General features: G+C 41.0%; 1 protein-coding gene across 1 annotated transcript in view; it reads left to right on the top strand.

Annotated features, from left to right (window-relative positions):
* wnt9a (wingless-type MMTV integration site family, member 9A) overlaps window positions 1-12,444 on the top strand; it is a 65,347-nt gene that overhangs the window by 23,013 nt on the left and 29,890 nt on the right. The window contains exon 3 of the mRNA XM_072260102.1: window positions 6,705-6,970. Coding sequence (XP_072116203.1) covers window positions 6,705-6,970 — 266 coding nt within the window. The remainder of the gene's footprint in view (window positions 1-6,704; window positions 6,971-12,444) is intronic.

Here is a 12,444-nt window from a genome sequence, read left to right as displayed (position 1 = left end):
AACATCACTGGTATTCAAGAGTTAGTCTTGGATTTGTATTTCACCTCTGAGTAAGCAGGTTAAAATGGACAAAAATAATTGTGGAAGAGTGCTTTCAGCAGATGGTCACCGTTTCGGTGAATGTGGTAACAAAGAAATTGTTAGATGAGAAAAATGAGATCCATGTTGTTCCCCTCTTAATTTTGCAGTGGCTGCATGATACGACAGTAATGGTATCGTTGACAAATCATTTTAGTCAATTTGTTTTCAACAAACCTAGACGTGAGGCAGGCAAAACTTCAGCTTTAAGAATCATAGGTGTAAAGAACTGTTCTGCCCAAGCAGAATAAACTTGCCACATGGCATATCTGAAAAGGCTTGTACTATATTGCAGAATACTAAAATAACCTCTCCAATTTCCACTTAATCAGTATTAACTGATTTCACTACCTCACTTTTCATAATGTGCTCATGCACCCACTCATTAATCTAGTGTATCCAAAGGTCCACAGGCTTTATCGTCAGGTATTCCACTGTCCTTGCTCCTCAGTCACCCCTTCAGTCCATATGACTAATGCAAGCTGCCACTTGCTTCAAGGTTTCCATCAAGGGCAACACCTGAACTATGTGTCTTGATATTGGAAACTGCATCTCTCAGGAGACTGATGGCCTTTCAGAGCTTTGGGCAAGTGGTTCCAAGTGCAATGACCTCAGTCCATTATACAGTAGACATGAGCCTCTGGCCCCAAAGCTGCGTTCTAATGCAACTCAACATTGGGCAGTCTTGCTCAGGAAAAAAACTCCGGGGTAGATGATGTCGGAAATTAAATATCACACTGGTGGAGTAATGGATATTTTTCTTGGCGTTGCTGCTGAGTCACATTTCTAGAACTAGCAAAGGATTTAGTGGCATTTGAAGTTGTGCTGTAGAGGGGGAGGGAACTGTCTAATGTGCTGTGCTAATAACTGAATGATGGTGGACAAGTTATCAGCCAGACTCTCACCTCAGGGTTTAGAGAAACGGGACAAAACCCTGTGTGGAAAAGGGGAATCTTGTCAGCCAGAGCAACAGAAGTGTCATGGAGAGGAGGGAAAGGGGAATAACAGGAAGTGAGCAGGAAAATGAGGCAAAAGGGTGTGGAGAGAAAAGAACATTTAGGTGGGGAGAACGAGACAAGATTAAGTAAAAAAAAAGACCAGATTAATGAAGGATGAGACAGAAAGAATGGAAGAGGTTGTCAAAGGGATAAAACACTAGATAAAATTAAAAATCATGATGCCAGCAAGAAAATCTTGACACTGATCTGAGTTAAAAATGTATTACTTTTCTCTCTGTGATAGACCTAAAACAAGAATGAAAAGTGACACCTCAAAGGAGGGAGAGGGAGAAGAAATGATTGAAGGAAATCATTACAGTTGATAAAAAATGCAGAAGAATACATGGTGTTGAACCACCCTCTGTCAATCCATGTTTTGATACTGGACTTGATATCCAGAGGCCGTGGGTATATGAGAGCTTAACATTTATTTGAGTAATGATTGTATTAGCTGTGAGATGTTATGGAAATCCTACTGGCTCAGAATGTCCTTTTGGGGGCTGGATAACATTTTTCTCAGGGCAAATCACCAGCGACACTTGTATCTTGGGAATAATAGAGGATAAAAAGAACTGTGAAAGTCAAGAGTGAAATTCCTCATGTTTACAATCGTAGTGAATAGGTCATTCTGACCTGCTTAATACTTGAGCTAAATTTAAGCAACACCAGGGACATGTGATACAGCTATAAAACTGTAAAAATGTAAAAAAGGAGTAGGCCATTCAGACCTTGTGGCTAGTACATGCAGAAGGAAAAATGAAACATATAAATGACCACAAACATGAGAAAATTTGCAGGTGCTGGAAATCCAAGGCAGAAACACAAAATGCTGGAGGAACTCAGCTGGTCAGCCAGCATCTATGGAAATTAATAAACAGTTAATGTTTCATGCTGAGATCCTTCATCAGGACATATAGAATGCCATTCAGAGAAAGTAATGAGATGTTTAGATGGATTAGTGCAACAACATTTGTGCATGAACTCTGAACCAAGAAGCTAAGGCGTAGAACTCAACTGTTCGTTCTAATAGGACGGCAATTAAATTTGACTTATTTTTTCAAATAAGAAATTAAAATAGCATTTTTAGTCCAAGAGGACAAGTACATTTGACTGTAATTATTTTTTCCATTTTCATTTGCCTTGCCAGCACAAAGGTTATGAGTTTATTACAGGACATCTGGTGTGCAGCACACTGATTTATGGGCCTTGGTATGACTTCTACAAGCTGCACACTTCAGATAAACTCCACATATGCAATATCACCTAATTAAACAGTAAATTGCACACTTTTTGCATTCTCTTTCACAAAACATGCAGAATCTCTCACCAGAGTTGTGACTTTTTCAATATCTGAAGATAAAGCAAGGCAACTGTCACAATGTTGTCTACTCCACTGAACGTGCTTATAATATCTAACTCTAGCACTAACTTATGTGTTTTAAGTAGATAATTATGTCCAGTTAAAAAACAAAGCAAAGATTACTTTAATTTCTCAAACAATAAAATAGCGGATAATAATTGTGATCTTTACCTCTTCCATCTATCGCCTCCCAGCTTCTCTCCTCTTCCATCCACACATCCTTCCCTCACCTGATCACACCTATCACCTGCCATCTTGTGCTTCTGCCTCCGTCCTTCCCCCACCCCACCCCCGCCCCCACTATTCTGGTTTCTTCCCCTTCCTTTTCAGTCGCAATGAAGAGCCTCAGGTTGAAATGTCAGCTGTTCATTTCTCTTCATTGATGCTACCTGACTTTCCCAAGCTCCTCCCGCATTTTGTGTGTGTTCCTCAATAATTAGGATCTCATCTTTCGTTTGGCAGTAAAGTGGTGAGAAGTTCTGGTAATCAGGGAATGGTTCAGTATTCTGCTCCAGTATAGTTAAACTGAAGCCTTGGGCAACTATTGCATGGACTCGATACAGAATAAAGCTTCCTTTATGCTAAAAAAAAGTGGATAGAAAGATGCTACAGGTCAGGCAACATCTGTGGAGAAGGAAACAGCATTTATGTTTTGGTTCATTCTTACATGATGCTGTCTGAATATTTTCCCCCAATATATTCAGCTTTTTATTTCAAACTTCCAATATCTCTACACTCTTAGCCAAACAATTTTTGAGGTTCTTTACAAAGATAGTGCTCTTGACAAGGCAGTTGATTTTGTCATATAAAAAAACGAGTAGTGTCCTTGGAGTCTAGAAAATAGAATAGAAACAGTGAACTTAATCAGACTCTCAAATTCAGTCATTTGAACTGACTTCAATGGATATCCCCTGAGAGTTTATTGATTTTGTTTCTCTCAGCCATTTCTGCTACCACCTATGTCCTTTAATTTGCTTTATTTGGCTCCCAATTTTCTGTTTGCTTTATGTTCTGCCATTAAAGCATTTTTGGGAACCTGCTGTAATTGGTATATACAAATGAGGGTCATGGCACTCCACTGATTGCCAGTTTTCTAGGACTGGGTTATATAAAGACAGAGCCAATCTGGCCATCACCGCCCCCGTCACTGTGCCTCTTCACAAATCTTGAGAGCAGTGCTTGCTATACTCTTGTGACTTTTCAGTTTCCTGCACCAGACATCTCTTGGGGCCGAAGTCAGTGAGGCTGCCAACTTAGTAACATTTCTGTACTGATCGATGAATAATGTTATGTTGTGGACTCGTGCCCATTGGTAACTGGAATGGGGAATACCCACATCACCTACGAGGCAGCAAAAAGGAAGAAAGAGAGAGGCAAGACTTTCAACCCATCAGTTTGGGCTGGATTCAAACTTGATTCCTAGTGGTGAAAAAGTGTTATATCTAATTGTAACATCTGCCTCTTCACAATGTTGAAGGATAGTTGCTTGCTCTCCCCACTTATGCAGATATTTTAATTGTTTAATCCATATTAAAATATCCCCTTCAAAGATGCACAAATTTCCCATGCATGTTTTTGCCTTGATTTGGGAATGGCAGCTTTGAGGATCCATTTGTCCCGAGGGCCAGGAAATACTGGGAAAAATTTGAAAAACAAAGCACAATTAGCAATACTAATTGAGTCATATAGAAATTCCTTCTTTGTGATCTTTAATCTGCCTCCTTCAGCTGTTTTGCTATCACGTGCCTATGAATTAGGTTTCGTATTGTCCAAATGACCACGATTGTTCTCCATTCTGAATTCAAATCCTGGCCAGCAATATCTCATTCCTTATTGGCTTGCTTGGCCACTAGCTTGGAAACCTTTGTGCTGGTTTGATTTCAACATTCAAGAGAAGTTAAGAGAACTGCAGACATTAATGGAAGGACAATTGAGGGCTATGATGCAGGTGTAGGTCTATGGGACCAGGCAAAATATGGTCCATCATGGACTAGATAGCCTGTTTTTGGGCTGTAGTGCTCTATGAGTAAATGAGACGTGGACTCAATGTTTTTCAATATTAATTGTATAGGTCAATATACTAAAAAATGAAACATAAAGCACTCAAGCGACAGAACAAACAACACCAGGGTATAAAATCACAGAACTTTTCCAAGATGCTTAACTCAATAGATTATGTTTCAAAATCACTTTAGGGCTATGGGGCTGTGAGTGCAAGTTCTTTCTTTCTGTAGAATGTTGCAAGGTCTCGTATGAGTTTCGCAGGCTGTACTGTGTCTTCTGCAAGTGACAGTTAAGCTTTGCCTGCTGTTAGTGTTCAGAACTTGGCACTGAGATGAAGACAGTAATTACTAAAGGGAATGGATTATTCCTCCTCTACTCAATGTGCTCACCTGTACAGAGACTTCTTCTGGTAAGTACAGTGGGAATAGAGAAGCATTAGATCAATATAGATCAGGATCTAATTTGCCCCTGCTACCTTAGGTAGTTAGAGAAAATAATAAAAAATAGTTTATGCATAATCATAGCAACCAAAATCAATCCATTACTCTACAACAATCCGGATTTGGCACAAGAAAAATCTCATTGATGGACCTTCTGAATTTGAATTTCAAATTCACCTGTGCCTTACAATCATGCTGTATATTTTAACTTCCACTTTACCCATAAACCTTATCCTAAAAGGTTTTCTAAAGCATATCCATTATAAATAGCACTATCTGTTGCCACCTCTTCTCCGGGAGCATTGTCTGCCGTCTGCTCACCTTTGTCCAAGAGCTGATACTAAGTGACACACACAAAGCTGGGTCAGTAATAAGTGAGGGTGAGTCGTTCCCTTTTAAGCAATGCTTAATTTGAATAGGAATGATATGTTGTTGGTGAAATAGATGTGTGTAGATCAATTGTAGGGGCATCAGCACTGGGCTTCAAGGCAGATGGTCCTGAGTTCAAACCCAACCAGGTCCCAACCTGGGCAGTAGCAGTATCTGCGTGGAAGAAAGGCCCGGCAATCTACTTCTGTATCTTGTCATGGAAACCCTATGGACCTTCTGGTCATGAGGTCACTAAGAGTTAGACTCGATATAATGACTGAACAACAAAGATCAGTCGCATATTGTAGTGAATGTGGCACTCTTCACTATCTGGGAAGAGAGGAGGTCTGAGCTCTGAGCTCTTCCTGGAACTTTCCCTGGAAGCACACCTACCTATAAAAGTTCCCACCTTGTGTGTGGAGGAATATACATCATTTGGTGACTCCACTAATTGCATCAGAAATCATCCCATGAATATTCTCCATACTTATCCACTATGAACTTGCTCTTGCCTCCTTTGTTGAGAAATTTCTCAATGTGTGTCTTAACTTTTTTTCTTCCTTTGAACTGCATCATTTAAAAATAAAACAAGTAAGCTTTAATTAAATCTCATCCTATAATAAAAAGTACTTCATTGGCAGCCGATGAAGTATTTCCAAATTGCAGTTGCTGCTGTAGTGTAGGATAGATGGCAGACAATTTGTACGTGGCAAGATTTCTCATACATTTATCAGGTAGTTTATTTCAGTGACATCAGGCGAACTTCCCTGCTTTTCATCAAATTGCTGTCATGGGATCCTATACATACAACTGAAAGGGCAGCTGGGGCATCAATTAAGTATGTGAAAAGAAAATCGAGTAGTAAGAGGTGTCAGCCTAATTTCTCCTATGCTCCAGTACTCCATTACATAATTTTTTTTGAATGACAGGCCCATGGGCTCAATTTCAAATCAAACAATTCTTTGCTGTAACTATTCACCTCCCTCAGCATTTCATTAGGCTTTTAAACTATAAAACCAGAAAGTGGCCCAGTTAGCAGGGCTGCTGCCTCACAGCCCAGTGACCTGAGTTCATTCCTGATCTGCAGTGCTGTCTCTGTGAGGTTTGCACATTCTTCCTGTTTCCTCCCCATGCTCCGGTTTCCTTTCACCTTCCAAAGATATGCTAGCTGGTGGATTAATTAGCTGTAAATTGTCCCCAGTGAGTGTAGTGCTAGAATCTGGGTGTGGATGTGGTGTGTGGGGAGGGGGTTTCTACCAATGTGGGGAGACTATAATGAAGTTTCGTGTAAATATGTGTTTGAAGGTTGTTGCGGGTTTGGCGGGCTAGAAGACTTATTTCCATGCAGCGTAACTCTTATAATTCTTGATTTTATTCTTTACCCTAATGTTTCACATTTTACACCACTGTGTGCTTTCTTGGAGAAAACATGTCTTTAATTTTCTCTGCCTATAGGTTTTAAAGAGACTGCGTTCTTGTACGCCATCTCCTCAGCTGGGCTGACCCATGCTCTGGCCAAGGCCTGCAGTGCTGGTCGGATGGAGCGGTGCACCTGTGACGAAGCTCCCGACTTGGAAAACCGGGAAGCTTGGCAGTGGGGAGGCTGCGGGGACAACCTCAAGTACAGCAATAAATTTGTCAAAGAATTCATGGGACAGAAGAAATCCAACAAAGATTTACGAGCACGTGTAGATCTGCACAATACCAATGTTGGTGTTAAGGTGAGTGGTAGAAGTAAATGAATGGTTAATTTTGAAGGGAACTTTGGTCAACATAGTCTTGGAAACAACTCTATGACTGTTAATCCTGATCAGTTAGTAACTATCAATTCCAAGTTGCATCCAAGCCCGAATGACTACATCAGCTAGACTGACACTTCAGGGTCAAGTGGCTGAATGAGTAATACGTACTGCTTACTAAACATCTTTCCAAGAATACGTTTAATATTGTGCATAAAGTAATTCCCAAACTAGGAAGGACTGATCCAGATGTGAAAGCTTGTGGGCCTGGAAATTTGATCACCCAAGGCTGTGTTTTTCACGTTATGTAATTGAAAAATAAGTTTACCAGGTGTGAAACTAGCTGAATACCCATCTATTTTGCTTGGGATCACTCCAGAAATTTGACAGTGTACTCTCTGGAGTGATGCTGCCTTCCCTGATATAATCTGTGCACCACAAGGCCAATGTGGTTTCAATAATAGTGCTGGATTGAAACTCCCACACCACTTTTTGCCTATTGGTCTAATTCGGCATTGACTCCCTCCTTATATTCTGTTTGGGTAGTCTTCAACCTGATGGCATGAATATTGATTTCTCCTTCTGATAAATAAATTTCCCCCCCTTTCTCTGTTCCCCACTATGACCTTTTACCTCTTCTCACCTGCCTATTACTTTCCCCTGGGTACCCTCCTCCTTCGGTTTCTCCTATGGTCGACTCTCAATTTCTATCAGGTTCCTTCTTCTCCAGCTCTTGACTTCTCCCACCCACCTGGCTTCAGCTATCACCTTCCAGCTAGCCTCCTTCCCCTCTCCCCCACCTTTTTTATTCTGGCATCTCCGCCCCACCCCCCACCCCGCACCTTCCTTTGCAGCCTCGAAAAAGGGTCTCAGCCCAAATCGATTCATTTCCATAGAAGCTGCCTGACCTGCTGAGTTCCTCCAGCATTTTGTGTGCATTGCTTTGGATTTCCAGCATCTGCAGAATCTCTTTTGTTTATGGTCGACTCCCTCCACCTCTCCGGTCTTACTCCTGACCATATTACACACAACCAAGACCCACCTCCTGCACTCCACACACCTCTCCCAGTCCGTCTTTTCCGTTTCTTTTTCTCTCTTGAAGATCACTTCCCCTGAATTTCCAGCCCTCTCCCCCAGTGTCATTTACATAGAAACATAGAAACATAGAAAATAGGTGCAGGAGTAGGCCATTCGGCCCTTCGAGCCTGCACCGCCATTTATTATGATCATGGCTGATCATCCAACTCAGAACCCCGCCCCAGCCTTCCCTCCATACCCCCTGATCCCCGTAGCCACAAGAGCCATATCTAACTCCCTCTTAAATATAGCCAATGAACTGGCCTCAACTGTTTCCTGTGGCAGAGAATTCCACAGATGCACCACTCTCTGTGTGAAGAAGTTTTTCCTAATCTCGGTCCTAAAAGGCTTCCCCTTTATCCTCAAACTGTGACCTCTTGTTCTGGACTTCCCCAACATCGGGAACAATCTTCCTGCATCTAGTCTGTCCAATCCCTTTAGGATTTTATACGTTTCAATCAGATCCCCCCGCAATCTTCTAAATTCCAACGAGTACAAGCCCAGTTCATCTCATTTATCTCATCTCAGATAATAAAAACATGCAGTTCTTTCCGTAGGAATCAAGTCAAGAACCACATATTTGTGATCGGCTGGCTTGTACAGCTTTTAATTGTGTTTCATCAGATTCTTTCAAACTTGAATCCACAAATAATTCCCAGAGCATTGCTGAAACCAACATTTCAAGGTGTCTAAAATGAATGATGTGCTCCTAGAGATGACATGAAAATGAAAACAAACACAAAAATGCCTTGGCTAAATAAATCATGAACAGATAAACAAACTAATTCAGGCCAGTGGGGAATATTTCAAACAGGGCATTCAGGTCTATCAAAAACATTGAGATTGCTGTGGTTCAATAAATAAAAACCTACATCTAGCTACTTGAGCAGCAATGGATGGGTAATAAATGTCAGCCTTGTGAGCAATGCCCACATCCCAAACATCAAAAATAGTTTTAAAGAATCACATTTTGGAAAGGGAGTGGGTTACCATGGAGCAAATAGGTGAGATATACAATGGCAGAAATACATTCCAAATCAGGTTCAGACATGTGAAGGGGCTTTGCTTTGGAGAGATTCATTAACCAAGATGATGGAAGTACTTTCTGCTCTTCCTTAAGTGGCACTGAGATTTTTTTGAAATTCCTCATCCCACGACGCTGACAACATTGAACATCTTCACTACTACACTGAAATGCTAGCTCAGTTTGTCCTCTTGATTGTGGCTGCAATTCAGAAACTATTGACTCTAAGGCAAGATTGTTACCAACTGAACCTTCCTGTTTTTAATATCAGGAGTCTGCATTAAGATTGGCTAAAAGGCACAAACACCATTAGAGGATTTCTTTAAGGAGATATTCTTGCTTTTATTATATTCCAGAAGAATGAAATGGTTCTTTTAAACTATCACACAAAAGGGCATTGGCACCATGTACAGGAAATGGGGGCCCTGTGTCCTGGAGTATGCCTGCACCATCACATCAATCTGAAAACAGGCTGCCAGGCGCTTTCTAGGAAGATTTTCTGGACTGCACAAGCCTATCTTTAAGCAGGAGGATGCATGGCCACTCCTGGATTTCCACATCACCACGGGACTTTGCAGTATGCAGCTGATTTCAATAAAGCCCATGAGCTGCCAAGCCATGTGCCTTTGTAGCAGAAGAGAATCTAATACAGCTTTTAAGATTTTTTTAAATGTTAATGTGGGACTTGTAAAGAGCCCACTCTGAAGTAGAAATGCATTAAGCTAGGCAGGGGAAAAAAGCAAAGGGAATGGTTCCAGCTTTCACTTTGGTCTGAATTCTTTTGAGCTGTTTGTTCCCAATGTTGTAGGTTCTTCCATTACAGCCACAGCCTCAGACATACACTTTCCACTCAGTCCCTGTGCAATATGTAGGTCACCTGTCGAATTTTCTGCCTCCCCTTGTGCAAAAATTCTTTCAGCTCAATATCACCTCCTCCTCCCTCTCCCTCTTTTACCAAATGCCAGGCCACCCACACAGACAGCAAATCAGAGACCAGGTGCACTCATATATTGACAGCCATGGCAAACAGCAACATGGGTGGAGGGAACATTTTAAAGTTGTGATATACAAAACTAAGAGCTGGGATGAAGGCATTATTGGAATAAATAACCCAAGTCTTAGTGCTGAGATTTCAGTGGCAAAATAGAGTCAACCACGGATCTCTATTTCACCCGCAGGAAGATAGGAAAGCCATTCGTCTTTTGAGACTTGGCTGAAAACCTAGCACTGAACAGACTTTCTCGGGGGCATCTATAATCTGCTGCCACTGGAAGTACATACGAAAAATATTCTAACCTAAGTGTGGATAAGTGAGCTCCTTTTGCAGGTTAAAAATGAGTGTATATTGTAATTTAAGGGGCTATGCTTTTATAATTAAGTATTGTGGAAATACATTTACCTTCGCTTTGCTTCTCATGTTGTAGAGGCCTTCGGTCAACCATTTAAAACTTGCCTCTTGTTTCCTTGAATATAGTAATCATGGGATCAATGGCTGCTTGGCATGCAGACTAGATATTGGCTTAATCTAAGCACTAGAGGTCCTGGATTTAGAGATGAGGAGGAAGTTATTTAGCCGTGGGATGGTAAATCTGGGGAGTTCATTGTCACAGACGGTTGTGGAGGACAACTCTTTAGGTATATTTAAAGAGGAGGTCGATATGTTCTTGATTAGTAAGGGCATCAAAGGTCACAGGGAGAAAGCAGGAGAATGGAGTTGAGAAGGAAGATTAATAATCCATGACTGAAAAGCAGAGCTGGCTTGATGGACCAAATTCTGCTTCTATGTCTTTTTGTTTTGTGGTATCCAGAATTACCCAATGCACATTCAATATAATAAGTTGTCATTAAAAGTAAACTTTTTAAAACATTTAATTACCTGACTTTGACATACCTCTTATTTACTGTCACTGGGTTAAAGTCTTAAGAATCTTTACCCAAATATCACCTTGAATAGATCTTCACTGTAGGGACTAGAACAGTTCAAAGCAGGGCTTAGCAGCACTGAGAGTTAAAAATAAACAAAAAGAAATGTAGAATCAAGAGGAGCAGAAGTTCTGGTCCTGAAATTGCAATTACAATGAAATTCCTTCCACTGTTGTCATCTTCCCATCTCACCCTGGACTGGTGCTCTCTGGCGATGAAGAACTAATTGTAGGGTAGCAGTTCTATAGCAGATGCATGAAATGGGCCCTTCTGTCTCTGCTGAAATTTATATGACTGGGAAGACAGATTTAAATTAATTGTTCATCCATTTGCTTGAGGCTTTATGTACAGTGATGGAACTGTTGACTAATCATGCATTCTACCTCTATTGGGTGGAGTTGGGCCCAGTTTCCAGGCCCTGGATCCTCGATTGCTCACAAGACTCATCATCATCATCATGTGCCGTGTCGTATGACGTAAGCGATCACAGTCTCTTGACCATGATTGCTCTTGGCAAATTTTTCTAGTGAATCAATTACAAGTACATGTACAAAATCACTGGACAATTTGGGAGTCTGTTGTAGGCTAATAACCTGCTGTGATTAGTTGGGAATTTACTGCTAAATTTCAAATTGACAACTGAACTCAGGATGCACCTGTGAAAGCAATTAGACTTTGCAGTGGGAACGAGGACAAGCCTGGTTCCATTTTGGCATCGGGGAATCTTACCTGCTGCAATATTCTTGCCCATGTAAAGCAGGGAATCTTCAAGGATTACCTGAAGTAACAACACAGGAGATATAATAAAGGGATATAGTGCAGTTTAGAACAGGTGGAGAACACAGCACAAAGGATACCTGCTTCAACTAGTGCCCCATTTCATGGGATGAGTGGCCATTCTATGTGCTGGAATATTTTAAAATTGCTGATAGATACTTTTCTCACTGGCAAAAGTTCTGAAGCTTTATTCTGCCTATTTTTCAGGAAGGCTGGTTCTGATGAGCTTTTTAGTTATTCCAGAAACATATCTTGTGATGTTTACATTTTTAAAAAAATGAGCACATATGACTCCAATAAAATAGTTGAGTCATGTAATTGTTTGTTTTATTATGTACCGATAAATGGTAATGTCTTCCAGAGTTCTTAAATCACAACCACAGCGAAAGAGGGTGGAGTGATTTGGTCATAAAATTGAGTAAGTCTATAAAGTATTCTGCATCATAAAGTTACCCATGGCTACACTGACTGGCTACATCACAACCTGGTACGGAAACATCAATGCCTTTGAATGGAAAATCCTACAAATGGTAGTCGATTCGGCCCAGTACATCCTTCCCAACCACTGAGCACATCTACGTGAAACATTGTTGTAGGAAAGCAGCATCCATGATCAGGGATCCCCATCACCCAGGCCATGCTCTTTTCTCACTGC

Source organism: Mobula birostris, chromosome 1 (genome assembly GCF_030028105.1).
Source record: "Mobula birostris isolate sMobBir1 chromosome 1, sMobBir1.hap1, whole genome shotgun sequence".
NCBI classification, from domain to species: domain Eukaryota; kingdom Metazoa; phylum Chordata; class Chondrichthyes; order Myliobatiformes; family Myliobatidae; genus Mobula; species Mobula birostris.
The sequence above is the reverse complement of the archived record's forward strand: the minus strand, read 5'-3'. Positions and strand labels throughout refer to the sequence as shown.